Raw genomic sequence first — 16,505 nt, 5'->3', positions numbered from 1 at the left:
AATTGATTCAAATTTATAAGAACAAGAACTAGTGGCCAAAGGATATGAAAAAGCACTTTTTATTTAAACCCTTACTTTCTGTCCTAGAATAGATATTAAGTATCTGTTCTAAGCTAGAAATGTGTTAAGGGCTATGTAAGTGGGCTTAAGTGTCACATAGGGTCACATAGTAGAAAGCATCTGAGGCCATTTTTGAAGCCAGGTCCTCCTATTTCTGGGCCTGGCTCTCTATCCCACTGATCCACTTAGCTGCTTCTACCAGGCATTTTTCAAAGGAAGAAACTTCCTATGAAAAATGCTGTTGATTACCAATAAATTTTGTTGTTGTAAAGTTGTGTCAAATTCATCATGACTCCATTTGAGGCTTTTTGGGCAAAGATTCTGGAGTGGTTTGCCATTCCTTCTCCAGCTCATTGTAGAGATGAGGAACTGAGGCAAAGATGGTTAAATGACTTCCTCAGGGTCACACAGCTAGTAAGTGTCTGAGACCAGATTTGAGCTCCTGTATATGTCTTCTTGACTCCAGGCCCACCACTCTGTCCTCTCTGTCACCTTAGCTGTCCTGACTAATAATTAGAGAAATGTAAATTAAAATGACTCTTAGATCTCAGACCCAACAGAAAGGCAAAAATGACAAAAATGGAAAATGATGAATGATGGAGGGGCTATGGGAAAACAGGTACATTGATACACTCTTGATAGAACTGAACTGCTCCTGACATTTTCAAAAGCAACTTGGAACTAAGGTAAAAAAAAAACTTCCAAATTATGCATATTAGAACAACTTACTCAATGACATTGTAAAGATAAAATTTTGAAAGATCTGTGGGCTTTGATCAATGCAAAGACCAACTACAATTCTTAAAGAAAAATGAAACAGGCTACTCATCAAATTTGATGGGACTCAAATTGCAGAATGATCCATACATTTTCAGACATACCCAGTGTGAGAATTTGTTTTACTTGATAATGCAGATTTGTTAGATTTTTTTTATTCTCAGTGTGGTGAGGAAAAGCTGTGTGAGAGAGAAAAGGAATGGATTTTTAAAAAATAGGTTAACAGCTATTTTTTTTTTTAAACCCTTACCTTCTGTCTTGGAGTCAATACTGTATATTGGCTCCAAGGCAGAAGAGTGGTAAGGGCTAGGCAAGGGGGTCAAGTGACTTGCCCAGGGTCACATAGCTGGGAAGGCAAAATTTGAACCTAGGACCTCCTGTCTCTAGGCCTGGCTCTCAATCCACTGAGCTACCCAGCTGCCCCCAGCTATTTTTTTTTTTTTTAATCCATAGAAGGGCAGAAGGAATCAGTGACAAGTGGGATAATTTTTTTTCTTAATTTTATGATTTGATACATTGCTACCTGGTTATTAGCAAAAATGGTAATCTAATAATATATTTTCATCTCATAATTTTTTCCTACATTTTCCCAGAAATTCTTTGCCCAATAAAGTCCTTCTCTTAATCTTTTATGGTTACCACTTGCTCTTACAACACAACTAGCCTACCTCCTTTTCTGGTCTTCCATTTCTTTTTTTTTTTAGCTTAAAAACATAAAGAGAAATTTATTAATTTAGGAGGTAATGTTGAGAATGGTCAGGAGGATAGCAAGGTGGAACAGCAAGATGGGGAGCAGTTCCTTGGGAGGACAGCAGGACAGCATGAATGGAAAGGCTGTTCCCGACATCAGTTCTGGGGATTTTATACTTTTCTTTTTTTCTTTTTTTTTTAATTTTATAGTATTTTATTTGATCATTTCCATGCATTATTCATTAAAGACAAAGATCATTTTCTTTTCCTCCCTCCCACCCCCCGCAGCCGACGTGTAAATCCACTGGGTATCACATGTGTTCTTGATTCGAACCCATTGCCATGTTGTTAATATTTGCATTAGAGTGTTCGTTTAGAGTCTCTCCTCTGTCATGTCCCCTCAGCCACTGTAGTCAGGCAGTTGCTTTTCCTCGGTGTTTCTACTCCCTCAGTTTGTCCTCTGCTTATGGATAGTGTTTTTTCTCCTTGATCCCTGCAGATTGTGCAGGGACATTACACTGCCATTAATGGAGAAGTCCATTACGTTCGATTATACCACAGTATATTTGTCTCTGTGTACAATGTTCTCCTGGTTCTGCTCCTCTCGCTCTGCATCAATTCCTGGAGGTTGTTCCAGTCTCCATGGAATTCCTCCACTTTATTATTCCTTTGAGCACAATAGTATTCCATCACCAACATATACCACAATTTGTTCAGCCATTCCCCAATTGATGGGCATCCCCTCATTTTCCAATTTTTGGCCACCACAAAGAGCGCAGCTATGAATATTTTTGTACAAGTCTTTTTGTCCATTATCTCTTTGGGGTACAGACCCAGCAGTGCTATAGCTGGATCAAAGGGTAGACAGTCTTTTATCGCCCTTTGTGCATAGTTCCAAATTGCCCTCCAGAATGGCTGGATCAGTTCACAACTAAGTGGGATAATTTTTTAAAAGTTTACATTACATGTTAAATTAATTGGATACTTATAAAGAAAAGTAGTCTCTACATAATGGAAACAGATAGTATCATGTACAGGAAGTGCTCATTTTAGAAGGAGTTTGTTAACATCAGAATAAAAACATTTAAATGCAAAAGAAATTCATAGGTCCAACCAATAGGTCCAACCCTCCCCCATATACATACAAAAACATATATATATTTTTTTCAGATATCCTAATACCTGAGAAAGAATAGCATTTAATCTATATGATTTTTCCCTTTTAGGAAAATGTTTTAACCTCTAGCTCCATTCCTCATCTGTAAAATTCAGGAATAGCAATGGATTCAATTCAATAAGCATTTGTGAAGTCCTTACTATGTATAAGACACTGTGTTAGGAGGTGATTACTAGCCAAAAAAAAAAAAGCTCCCTTGTATTCTTAGCACTTTATGTACTCTGCCAAAATTTCTTCTTTTGGAGGCAACATTTCATGCATGATCTTAAAAGTAGTCTCATAGTGTTCCTTCTTCCTTTGCTCAAACAAAATATGAGTTGAGTTCCAAATCTGTTCTGCAGCATTACCTTTGAAAACATGCTTATGCACAATCAGGAAATATATTTAGATTTCAATCCTATGTGCAACAAAGTGACTGATAAAATGGGAAAGACATTTCCAATTTTGAATCAATTTCTCAGTCCCTATTGTTTCCTATTCATTCTTTTTCTTTTAAAGTAATTTAAGCCTTTAAAAAAATATGTGATTTAATTGATGGAAGAAATTCCCAGTGAAGGATTTCCCAACTTTCTTCACAACTCAGTAGAGCTGGCTAGAGGCATTGAGAGGTACAGGGTCACAAAGCCAGTCCATGTAAGCAGGCCTTGAACTCTAAGGTCTATTTACTATACTATTTGGCTACATATGTAAGTACAACTATATCTACATTATTTGGGTGCATCCAAATAGATACTTACATATATTACATACTGTATACCTACACATATATAATTTAATTTTATACATAAATTACTTTACACAGTAATCTTGTGGAATTGTGCCAATATTATCTCCAAATTCACAGATAAATTGGTATTTTCAGGTTATTCACACAATTTCTTGCACACTGAATCTCTGCTTACTCAAGAGGCAATTATATATTAACTATATACTGTGTGCCAGCACTGTAGTGACAAAAACAAAGGTTTTTTTCCCTTTAATTTTCTCTAATTAAGGCTTGCATTTGGATTCTATGTATTTTGCCAAATTATTTTTTTTAAAACTTACTGCAATTACTTTAGAGGTTTTCCTAGAGGTAGACATGAACCATTGTGTCATTCTGAGTTTCCTCTATGATAATGATCAAATATGGGAATATGGAGAAGTAATGAACCCCAAGTGTAGAAAATGAGGTATATTCTGTCAAGATGTACTCAATGTATTGGGTTTATTTTGCTTAATTATATGTCATTGTTACAAGGAGAGTATACAGTACAACAGCTTTAGATTTAAAAATTTTCAAATCTAAACTATAGATTTAGACCTTTGAAATCCACTAGAACAACCCCCTCATTTTATAAATGAGTAATCTGAGGCTTAGAATTTTTAGACTTGCTCCAAGTCCCACAAGTACTAAGTAGCTAATTACCAAACAACCTACTACAAGAGCTGGGATTCAAAGACAGGTTCTCAGATACAAAAGCCTCTATTTTCCATTACACTGCAGTAGGTGGGTGGTAGTGATTTTTTGCAAAGTGATAGCAATGGAGGGGGGTGGGGGGTGTGAAGGCATCAATACTCAGTTTCCTCCAACTGGGACAAGTATAGGTCATTTATAAGATTATTGCTTGTCATTCTCATACTGACCCTTACATGCCTGCTCAACCAATCTTTGGTGTCCTCCTTGATCACTTGCCAACAGATTGTAGGTGTGTGCAGTATTTTTCAGCAGCAAGTGGAACTAGGGTATCTTGATGTCTTAAATGAACTGTTAACTCCTCATTTCTCTGGAATGTATCTACAAGTATCTGTACTCTCTCTTGACTGACTCTAAGATAAATTTGAATATGATGTGAATCCTCTATCATCTATAGAGAGAATAGATAACTAGAACAATCTTGCACATAGAAATTTGTTTAATAAATATACATCTTAAAAGTACCAAAACATTACCAACAAAATAAACGTAATATACATTATTTACAAAATGTAATCATCACTGACAAGATGACAGGATGAGAAGCCCATTCCTTTTAGCAGAATTCAAAATTTTCCTTTCAGTTCATCTGACAGAAAGGATCTGTAGTCAGCCATTAGAATCCATGGTTAGCAAGTCAGCAAAATACTTGGTAATGAAGATGCAACTCTTTTGGGGAACCCAAACCACTGGATGAACTTTCCAGAAACCTCATATGCCTCTTAGCAAATTTTCTTTGAATTTCCAATCTTCTTCCTTCTTCCCAAGAATTCCTCACTAGGACAGGATGAGAGACACCCTTTCTGATAACCAGAATGTGTTTCAAGCCAACCTACATAGTTATGTATGAACTTTTTTTTTGTTTTAAATCTTTTTTTTAGAAAAATAAAACATCTTTTTGTACAAATATACACAGTAGAATTTCATGCTTTTTCAGATATGTTCAGTTCATAATGTTAAGCGCTGGCCTCCAATCACACAGTCATCATAAAGCAACTATAAAGAGAAAAAAAAAGCAAGTTAATGACTAGAGTTTCAAAGGAAAAAGAGTTCAATAATTCTTGGGATTCTTCTCTCATTATACAATTCTTTAAAAGTAAAGATTTTTCCCCTTAAAAAGGGTAGATTAAGCCAAGAAAAAGCTATAAAAATAACCCTAGGTGGGTCTATTGGCATTTTTACAGGTAGGATTATATTTAAGAGAAAGATTTGAAATATTCATTTTGTGACATTTTGATAGTATGAGGCAGAATGCATAGTTGAAAAATAAATATAAATTGCATTTTTCTTTACTCCCAAGAGAATTTTTTGGAAGAAAAAAAATAATATCTACTGCTAAAAGAGCTCACAGGTTCAAGCTCTTCAGGGGTCAGTTAGTGTTGCAGTCATACTTACTTCATCCTCTGTAAATTCTGACTCTGTGTCACAGCTCTCCTCATCCTCACTCTCTGGAAGCATTTGCAGATTTTCCATAGTCAGCTGCCCCAACTGCTTTTGAATAGTAGTGTTCTCTCTGCCCCAAGTGAGTTGATATGGAGAGTAACCCTGGTAGGTAACTTTGTTCACATCAGCCCCACACTTCAAAAGGAGTGATACCAGTTCAGGATTCTGTAGATCTACAGCAAGATGGAGGGCAGTTCTGCCATTACAGGGCTCCTATAATCGAAGGAAATGAACATGCTTAATATCTAAATGTAAAATAAATCTACATCATGGGGCTACTATTCTGCATCCTTGCTGCACAACTATTTGAAAAGTGTTATAGGGCCAGCCAGGTTGCTCAGTGGAGTTGGGAGGACAGGGGTTCAAATCTGGATTCAGATACTGTGTGACCTGGGCAAGTTACATTTCTTCTGCTTAAGAACCAATATTTAATATATATAGAAGGCAAGGGTTTAAAAAAAGTGTTACAAAATCACCTGAGCGTTGATATCAGCTCCCAAGGACACTAAATGTTCTACGATTGCTAAATAGCCATGGATGGAAGCCAAATGGAGGCACGTGTGACCTGTAAGGATAGTAATGGAAAACATGTTATTATTCATAATATAAAACATAATTATCATTCACATTAATCCTAAGATTTTCCGCTCTTCCCAGAAAAAAAACCTTTTCATCCCATTTTTAAAAAAGTTAAGTCATATGCTCTAAATTTTTAGAAACTAGACTTCTATTCTTTTCCCCACTAGGTGAAATTCCCTAAACTAAGTTAAACTGAGAAGGGAGTCATAAATGACACTTAAGCAAGTTTTCCTCAACCTTGGGATTCAGATTCTATACCAAGCTGGTCAAAATAAGCCAATTCTACTTACTATGTGTAGGGCCTTTCTTAAGATCCTCACACTACTTTCTGGGGGTGGAGGGGTGTGAGAGAATGGCTGGAGATGTAGTCATACCATTGTAGTTTGTGGACTGCAGCACAGAGAAGAGGTCCTGGGTTTGGCAATACTGGGTAAGGACTCCTACACTAGCAAGGCATCCCTGCTCACAAGCAAGGTGCAGTGGTGTATTCCCTTGAAAGTCCCTGAGCTCTGGGTCACAGCCAGCTTTCAGGAGTGTCTCAGCAATCTCTGGCTGCTTGGTGATCACTGCTAAGTGAAGAGGAGTCTGCAAAAAAGTAAAAGAAAACAGGTAAGCCACAGGCCACACAAAAACATCGTGGGACTCCCTTAAAAATGAACATTTCCCTAGATTTGGGGACAGCCAGTTCTGCACCATTAGGATAGTAGTTACAACCGAAAACCCAGGAGTAAGTTTCTTCAGTGATACGATAGCACCTTCTTGGATCCAGGGGACCTGGGTTCAAAAACTGAGTTCTGCCATATACTTTGCTGCCTGGGTAACTTTTTGGGTTGGCACGTGGCCTATAAGTCACTTAATCACACTGAACTTGTTTCATGGTCCTTTCCCCATCTAAATCCTACACCAAAACAAGCAAGTGATGGGCCGAGTAACTTGAAATGAGAAATTGGGAAGCTAGCTTGAGTTATACCAACACACTTATTGATTCAAAGACTATCAAACGGGGCCAAGAAGGGACAAAAAGTGGGATTTGATGGACTCGCACCTGTTGCAGACTGTTCTGAGAATTGAGGAAAGTCAAGTCCCCTGCTACTTGTCGGATGACTTCCAAGGTTAAAGTCTTCTCTTCGTGAATGATGGCCAGGTGGAGAAATCTGAAGCAGCAGCATGGGGTAACAAAAGGAGAAAAAACGCAGCCATGAGTGATGCCCAGAAGGACGGTGGGAAGGCGCAGGGGGAAGGGGGAAGGGAGAAGGGGGAAGGAGGAAGGAGGAAGGAGGAAAGAAGGTTGCGCAAAGTCGGGGTTTCTGAAGGCCGTGGCCGGTGTTTTCCGCGAGGTTATTATGAGCTGAGTGTTCCTGGCACTACCCCAGGGACTTTCCGGGCCCTCCCCCACCCCTCCCGGCTGGCGCCGGCCCGGCCCGGCCCCTCCTTCCCCAGCAACTGGAACGCCCTGTACTTCCCCCTCCTGGCCGCGGCCCCTGGCGTCCAGGGCTCTAGGCCAAGCACCGCAGAAAGTCCCAACGCGTCTCTTCCCCCTCCCCCAGGTCACCTTAAGCAACCTGGGACTTTTCGTCCCCCTCCGCCCAACTGCTCCGCCAAATCCAGACCCCAAAGGGCGATGGATTTCCACCGTCTTTTAAAGGGTGGGGAGACGGGAGAATTAAAAGTTACATTTGTTCGTTGGCAGGGAGGGGACGGAATAAGACATAGTTGCTGGGCTCCGTTTTTTCGGGCAGTGGGCAAATGCACGAGCAAAGGACTTTTGGACATTCCCTGCAGCTACATGCCCAGTTCTGCGGTTCCGTTATTGCAGCCGAAACTCCAGCTTGTATCCCATTCCCTTCAACCGCCGCCCACCCCCACGACTACCCCGGGCCCCTTAATCCCAGGCGCTAACAGACTGGTATAGGCGGCGACACTTACGAGTCTCCGTCCTCGGTGACCTGTTGTTTCCAAGGCTCTTGGGGTGGCCCGGGTTGCGCCTCCTGGGGCTGGATCCGGATCTCCTTCAGCTCCTTAACCATCAGCTCGTAGTCCTCATCTTTCATGGAGTCCAGGCCGCTATCGTGGCGATCATCCAAAAGCCTTTCCTTTTTGAGCCCGTCCCGAAGGCTCTCCATGTCTTTTTCCTGGGGGTTCTCCTCCTGGGGCAGCCTCAAGGCGTGAAACATGGCGCTGCTCAAAAACCCACTAGGCTCGTCTCTGTTCAGGGCTCCAAGCACAGGGAGTGAGCGCAGAGAGGAAGGCGAGAGAGCGGCAGGGGGCGGTTCTAACTTTGGCTGGCTCTTCTTGCAACACTGGAAGCAACAGTCAAACCGACAGCCGAACAACTGAAGATCTCAGTGGCGCCGCTGAGCTATAAGCTCCGGCAGGGGATTTCTCAGGGGCGGGGTTAGGCTCAGGGAATTTCCAAGACAGTCAGAGCAAAAAGAGAGAACTAGTCTGGTCCTGCCTAGGAGGAGGAAAAAGCCTAAACTTCGTGTGCGGGTTCAACTGAGAAACTCCCTGTGATGACCCACTGGGGTCATTCACAGGGAACTTTTTGATAAATGCTTAAGAGGTTGGAAAGTCCTCCCTGTCAGTCCCCTCCTTTTCCCCCAGGTACTTCCCTGCAGCCTAGCCCCGCTCTAATTATGCCAATTTACTATATACCTTTACTCTCCTGGTTTTTATTGAATGCACTCTGATATCTCAAACTTCCAACCTTTCAGGAATGAATAAATCAGTAAAAGAACGGAAAAGAAATTTAGTAAGAACTTCATATGTGCAAAGCACACTGGAGATACGAATGGAAAGGCAAGATAGTCCCTACTCTACAGGAATACAAATTCTGTTAAGTGGGACAGACATGTGTAGGAGGTTTTAGCTTCAAGTTAGATGGAAAGGCCCAGAGAGGTCCTTTAAGAATAACATCAACACAGAAGTTAATATATCTTCTTTAGTGTCATTTCCATTGCTAATTTTTAATGATTTAATGAAATAATGAATTCAAGACAGCTCATCTATGGAGATTGCTGAATCAAACAGGCCTTTCCTGTGAAAAAGAAAATTTTTAAAGAGGAAAGATGGATCTTCCCCACCACACTTCCTCTGTGTGAAAATGTGGTCTAGTGGTTGGAGTAAGACAGGAATCTTAATATTCCACTTCTCTGCAACATAGAGTCTATTGATTCCATACTTTTTTCATTGTCCCAGTTGAAAATACTGACAAAGTAAAAAGTTAAAAAGCAAGGTGGTTTAAGATTCTTAAATGGAAAATACTTCTTGTGGTCTGGGGGACTAGGTGGCTCAGTGAATTGAGAGCCCTATCTAGAGACAGGAGGTCTTGGGTTCAAAATAGACCTCAGACACTTAATAGCTATATGACCCAGGGCAAGTCACTTGACCCCCATTGCCTAGCCCTTACCGCTCTTCTGCTTTAGAAGCAATACCCAGTATTGATTCTAAGACCGTGAAGGTAAGGGTTTAAAAAAAAGAATTTGCACAAGCATCAATTACATCCTAAATATATGAGGAATAGGCTGATGGAGCTTAATAACTCTTCTTATTGATTCTTCACTGAAAATGGAACTATTAGGTATGAAATAGTAATGAAATAAAGACAAGTGCCCCACCCCTTGTTTATTTTTTTAAAGTAGAGGTTGTAGATATTACAACTAACTAACATGTATTTGTTGGTGGGCAGCTAGGAACCTTAAACTATGCTTTTAGAGATATTTTTTCTTTGGCAATGGACTTTTTGTGTTTGGCCACTCCATGAAAAACTTTGTTTAATCATGTAAAAAACGTGGAGGAGAGAAAGGCATTAGGGAAATGTAATCCAAAGAATGATGTGATATATGTCTGTGAAAAACATCTGAGGCCCAGGTGAACTATACTGTATTCTAACAAAGACCAAGAATATGTCTTAATCATATAACCACACATATGGGGGGGTGTATGTGTGTTAGTGAGTTAATATTTTTCTTAAATGTTGCTTACACTTGGTGCTCACTCCTCTTTCATTTTAAAGGGCCAAAGACCCAATTGCTTCACTTGTTTGGTAATGGAGAATGTAGGACATTCTTCTATCCATTCATCCATCCATCCTACCATCCATCCATCCATCCATCCATCCATCCATCCATCCATTCATGTATCTAACAAGCATTGATTAGGTGGTATTCAAAATACAAAGAATAAATATCTCTTCCCTCAAAACACATTCTAAATATAAATAAGATGTATACAGAAAATATATGCAAAGTAACAATTGGACACAAGCAAGAAGGATATTAAAAGTGGCTTCCCTGTAGGTCTTCTTAGCTAATATTTATATAGCATTTTAAGGTTTACAAAGATCTTAAAAACAGATTTTTATTAGAATATATAATATGTATATAATAACATGTGTTATTATATATTCTAAAATAAATATATTTTATATTGTCTATATTTTCCCATTTCCCATTGTGGTGGTTTAGTCATTTCAGTTGTGTGCTACTCTTTCTTGACCCCATTGGGTTTTTCTTGGCAAACATAACTCAAGTGGTTTGACATTTCCTTCTCCAGCTCATTTTATGGATGAGGAACTGAGACAAACAATGACTTGCCCAGGGTCACAAAGCTGGGAAGTGTCAGGTTAAATTTGAACTCAGGAAGCTGTTTTCTTGACTTTAGGCCCAGTACACTATCTACCTCAACACCTAGCTGCCCCTGCAGAACTCTTTACAAACATAACTTCATTTTATCCTTTTAACCCTGGGGGGGCGGGGAAGGGGGGGGAAGGTTAAGTGCTATTATTATCTCCACTTTAACAAACGAAGAAAGTGAAGCAAACAGAGATCAAATGATTTTTCCAAGATCTTGCAGCCAATAAGTATCTGAGATAGATTTGAAACAAGGGTTTTCTTGATTTCATGTTGTTGACTGGAGAAAACAACACAGAACTATTAAATAGTCATAAAAACCACTCTTTAATTAAAGAAAGGGGTTCAGTGCTTTCCTCAAGGTTTCCACACAGAGCTGTGTGCTACACACCCATGCAGAGTCCGAGGATTGAACTCTGGATGCTCTGGTCACTGACCTCTGGGAGAGCCAACCATGCTAGATGATAACTCCGAGGAACAAAAGAATTTGGGGAACCTATATACCATTTGGGGGATCCAGGGGCAGGGAAAGATGATTGACATTACCATAGCTACAAGGAAACTGGAGTGTTCAAACTATACAGACAGGATACAATCAGGCTTGAGAAAGGAATCATAGGTAGAGGCTAGGAAAGGGGCTGCTTACAATGGATACTAAAAGGATGGTCCCTGCCTAGGTGTGGGTCTTCTTGGGAAAGGGTCTCTGATACTATGGGGAAGACTACCCAAGACAAAGGGCTTTGCTTAGCCTCACCTAACTGAAATTGTCATTGACCTTGGGGTCCATTATTCAGTGTGAAACTGCTAGCCTGAGATTCCCTTCAGGCTAGATTAGCACAGGAACAGAGAATAAGTCCAAGCTTTGGAGTCTCCAACTTACAAGCTAGTCCTGAAACTTGGGGTTCATCAGATCTTACTAGGCTACAAATTTGGGGGTTCTAGATTCCATGTTGACAATGTCCAGAACTCTAGGACCTGGCACTTAAGTTGTGGTTCCGTTTACAATGTTTCTGGCAAAAAACTGGTATAGCACTCCCCTCTGAGCTACTGTTTAGAATTAATCCTCACAGGTTTGCAAGTTGGGTTCCCCTGGGCATGACTATTATCCCCATAGATTCTAAGATACCCAGTGAGTTCAGGCTCCTAGAGCTCACAGACCCTCACCTGCCTGCTTCCCATTAATGGTCAGTAGACACAATGAATTCAAAGCAAAGGTATTGATTAAAATGGTACAATAAGCAGAGTAACTACTGAGCATTTCCCCTCATTAACTTGGGGCACATGTGGCTACAATGATTGTTATTAATAAGGAGAGTACACATAAATTGAGATTACAGTGACAATTTGGTACAATGTAGGGATCACATGTAAATCAACGAAACTCATGCTTTTTAGTACTAGAGGATTTTGATATTCCTTCATGACCTTCCCCACCACCCCCATATCCATAACTGGGAGCCCAAAGGGACTACGCCAGAGTAGTCTATTGGAGGGCATAACTTTCTTTTGGGTTCATAGAGAGTCTTTCTATTTCCATATATACATCTCTGCTCCCTGCTGGATGTATTTCAATTGTGCTTCAAATTGTTGAACTGGCACAACTCTCAAACTGCTGGATGTGTTTTTCTTGAGCCAGATGACTTGAACAATGCTGGTGGGGGGTGAGGAAGAGAGAGAAATCCCCTCCTCCTCTACGAGAGGGGTTCTTGGAATTTTTTATTCACTAGTTCCTAGTCTGAACTAACTCTTAATATCAAACTGTATCATTTAGGGGTCATGGGGGATGGTGTAAAGGAGATGGCCAATTATTGTTTGTCCAGTGGCATTCTTCACTTCTGATTCAGGAAAAGGTATTTGCATTTCATAAACAGTAGTGTGTTAACACATTTATACTTCATCATTTTATATCTATAACTGAGCTGGGGGAAGGGGAACAGATCTTCCCTCTCTAACAACATACTTACTTACATTTTGGTCTTGAGGGCCATTGATGGATTTGCAGAAATTTCATGATGTTTATGACTTACCTTTCATCCTTTGTGCACTTCCTTATACACATCTATTTTTTTTTTTCAAACCCATATCTTCTGTCTTAGAATCAATACTGTGCATTGGTTCCAAGACAGAAGAATGGTAAAGGTTAAGTGACTTGTCCAGGGACACACAGCTAGGAAGTGTCTGAAGCCAAGGACCTCCCATTTTGGGACCTGACTCTCAATCCACTGAGCCACCTAGATGCCCCCAACTTATACATTTATAATGTACAGAATCTGAATTTATAAGGGTTAAGTATAGATGAAGGAGAAGAGAATGGAAAGAAGACATACAAATATGGTAGAATTGGGAAGAACACTGGTTGTGGAGTTAAAAGACCTGCATTCAAATTCTACTTCTGAATGTAGTAACTACCTGTGTGACTCTTAGCTAGTCCCTTAACCTCCCTGGGCTTTAGTTTCCTCATTTGTAAAATAAAGGGATTGAAATATATGGGGTGTTCTAAAGTCTCTTCCAACTCCAGATCTGGGATCTTGTGAACCTTCAGAGAAAGAATAATAATATCTGGTCCATCTAGCACAAATATCTAGCCAGGTACTGCTAGCCAATCCCTATCTTTTACTTGCCATTACAGTTTGTTCTTGGTTTATTGTTGTGGGCTTCAGTCTCAGTGCAAGAGCTGGACCTCCCCAGTGCTCCAATTCTATCTCACCTCAAATTCCTGAGAAACAATTTTATTTTTGGCTTTAGTCTAAAGGGGCCTCTTCAGCAGAGCTGGGGAGAGGAGAGGTTAGAAGAGAGGAAGTAAAGAAAGGTACCTTGAGTACAAACATGAATCAGTTATGGAACAGATAGTTTTATACCTACATAGGAAAGGAACTGCTAAAGCAGTAATGCAGTCATCCCAGAATGATTACAATCATTTGAAAGGTTAACATTCAAGACTAAGTGGAAACTTTGTAACAGGGCAGATTATTGGTTATTTTTATATTTCATCTTCACTGGGTATAGTCCTATCAGGGCCAAGTGGGCCCCTTTTTCCAGTTTTTTTGTCTTTCTCTGTGGGCAACACCTTCCTTCTTCTTAGGTTTGTTGCTACCTCTGCTATTGCTGCTGTTCCTGTTAGAACTACTCATAAAACCAATGCCCCACTGTTTCAGTGCCAGAGAAGGGGAAGAATTTCAACTGTCTTTTGAAATCTCACAAGGCTCTGTGCCCAGATACAAACAGGAGGCAGCCCCATCCCAGTCAAGCCCCATAGGCTTGGTGGGGGAGTCCCTCTCTCTCTGCATTAGCCCTTGGGAACCAATCATCCTTATACCTCAAAGCCAGCAGAAAGGAGGGGCTGAAGGGGTGGGGATAACCTCTTTATTATATATTCTGGTTTACAGTCAAATAAGTCTCCATCACTGATAAGATCTTCTTCATGCATCTTTGAGTAGGTGCTGGGGAATAGAGTATGTGATCTGAACAATACATGTAATTTTTGCATAAACATTCCATAGGAAGAGAGAATATTTTAATTTTAATATTAGTTTAATTGGGTCCCAATTCTAGATGAGCTATGTGACCTTGAATTTAGTAATTTAACCTTATTTCTCAGTGCCAGTCTGATTTTTCGTGAGGCCCTTTGAACCTCATAGACAAGCTCTCCATATAATAACATTCTTCCCTTGAAGGAATGCAGATCTATTCAGGTTATTATTTCATCAATCCTTATAGCACCTGTTGTGAGAAAGGCTGAAGGAGATAGGAGTTCCTTTAATTGAATTTAAATCACTTTTTTTTAAGCCCTTACCTTCTATCTTAGCATCAATTCTAAGACAGAAGAGGGGCAAGAGCTAGGTAATTGGGGCTAAGTGACTTGCCCAGGGTCACACAGCTATGAATCACTTTTTAAAGGCACATGTAGATGAAAAATAATTTCATGTTAATCCAGAATAGTTTTCAAGGGCAGTTTCTTTGCAGCTCTTAAAAAAAAAAAAATCATTTCCGGTCTTTCTAGATTGCTTCTAGTGACACCTAGTGTACAAGAACAGAAACAATAGCAACAACAACAGAAATTTAAAAGGATTAGTTAATTGATTTTACAGGTCATTGAAGAAACCTTCTGGCTTTCTGATCACTAGATCAGTATCTGGAATTTAGGAAGGCACTGAATCCTGAGCCTTGATAAATTGTCCCTATTAACTGGGGAAATCTTAAGGAAGTTTCTTCTCTTACAACATTGAGAAACAAGACTGTTGAATAATGCTGTCTGACAGGTTTTTTTTTTTTACTTTGTCATTTATAGTATTTTTTAAAAAAGAGATTGGGAAAAGGGAAAATAAAAGTAGTTATGGGACAGAGACTTCATAAGGTCATAGATTTCCAGTTAAAAGTGTCTTTAGAGGACATGTGGTTCAACATGTCCTTTTTATAGGAGAGGAAATGAAGCATCAGAGAAGAGGAGTTGTAATGCCTTGCCCAAGGTCACACAGATAGATAGTAGTAAACTGAATTTTGAATCCAGATACTCAGACTCCACTACACTATGCTTAAAAAACAAAACCAAACCCTTACCTTCTGTCTAAGAATCAATATTATTGTCTGAAGTCAGATTTGAACTTGGGACCTCCCATTTCTTGGCCAGGCTCTCAATCCACTGATCCACCCATCTATACTATGCCTTTTAAAAATAATTAATTAATCAAGAATAAACAAATAAATAATTAATTAATAAAATTAAATAATTAAGAATCTTCCATGGTTACATGATTCATGTTCTTTCTCTCCCCTCTTCTCTCCCCTCTCCTGGAACTGACAAGCAATTCCACTGGGTTATACATGTATCATTATTCCAAACCTAAATATTTGCAATAAAGGGATCATTTAAAGTCCAAATCCCCAATCATATCAAATCATGTGATCAATCAATCATATGTTTTCCTTCTATTTCTACTCCCACAGTTCTTTCTCTGGATGTGGATAGTGTTCTTTCTCATAAGTCCCTCTGGATTGTCCTAGGTCATTGCATTGCTGCTAGTAGAAAAGTCTATTATATTTGATTGTGCCACAATCTATCAGTTTCTGTATACTATGTTCTCCTGGTTCTGCTCCTTTTGCTCTTTCCAGTTCACATGGAAATCCTCCAGTTCATCATTCCTTATAGCACAGTAGTATTCCATCACCATCAGATACCACAATTTGTTCAGCCATTCCTCAATCGATGGACACCTCCTCATTTTCCAAAGTTTTGCCACTACAAAAGAGCGTAGCTATAAATATTTTTGTGTAAGTATTTTTCTTTATTATCTCTTTGGGGTACAAAGCCAGCATACACTATGCTTTGAAAGGAAGCAGGTGAAGAATATGGTGTTAGGGTAAAAACATACCTTTGTGGATTGTTTAGTTTAATTTAAGATCTGACAAACAGGACTAGAACTGGAGGTAATTCATTTCTGAGAAAGAAGAGGGAAGAGAGGGAGGGAGGCAATTTGGATCTTATAATTTTGGAAAACATATTGAAGATTGTTTTTACATGTAATTGAGAAAATAAAATCTTTGAATAAAGGAAATAAAAAGAACTGGCGGGACTTTGATACAGGGCAATGGCTTGTACCAAACTCCATACCAAGGCTGAGTCCCTCCTTGATCCCATTGCCTCAGTCTCTCTTGGATGCTCCTCACATTTTCATACTACCTCCCTTTCCCAGAG

General features: G+C 39.6%; 1 protein-coding gene across 1 annotated transcript; it reads right to left on the bottom strand.

The window, feature by feature from the left end:
• Positions 1-4,581: 4,581 nt before the first annotated feature.
• Positions 4,582-9,768, bottom strand: NFKBIA (NFKB inhibitor alpha). Its single transcript, XM_001365831.5, has 6 exons — positions 8,109-9,768; positions 7,228-7,336; positions 6,557-6,767; positions 6,080-6,168; positions 5,556-5,816; positions 4,582-5,156 (listed from the first exon to the last, which is right to left on the bottom strand). The coding sequence occupies exons 1-6, from the start codon at positions 8,354-8,356 to the stop codon at positions 5,109-5,111; spliced, it is 966 nt and encodes a 321-aa protein (XP_001365868.2). The 5' UTR covers positions 8,357-9,768; the 3' UTR covers positions 4,582-5,108.
• Positions 9,769-16,505: the final 6,737 nt, after the last annotated feature.

This window comes from Monodelphis domestica, chromosome 1 (genome assembly GCF_027887165.1).
Source record: "Monodelphis domestica isolate mMonDom1 chromosome 1, mMonDom1.pri, whole genome shotgun sequence".
NCBI classification, from domain to species: Eukaryota; Metazoa; Chordata; class Mammalia; order Didelphimorphia; family Didelphidae; genus Monodelphis; species Monodelphis domestica.
This window is presented reverse-complemented; position numbering and strand designations above follow the sequence as displayed.

What these genes read in the sequence shown, in the direction of transcription:
- NFKBIA (XM_001365831.5), bottom strand. Translation starts at nt 8,356, where the DNA reads ATGTTTCACGCCTTGAGGCTGCCCCAGGAGGAGAACCCCCAGGAAAAA. An exon ending in GTCACCGAGGACGGAGACTC is followed by an intron (nt 7,337 to 8,108) that starts GTAAGTGTCGCC and finishes CTGCTGCTTCAG; the next exon opens with ATTTCTCCACCTGGCCATCA. An exon ending in GAGCTGATATCAACGCTCAG is followed by an intron (nt 5,817 to 6,079) that starts GTGATTTTGTAA and finishes CTTCGATTATAG; the next exon opens with GAGCCCTGTAATGGCAGAAC.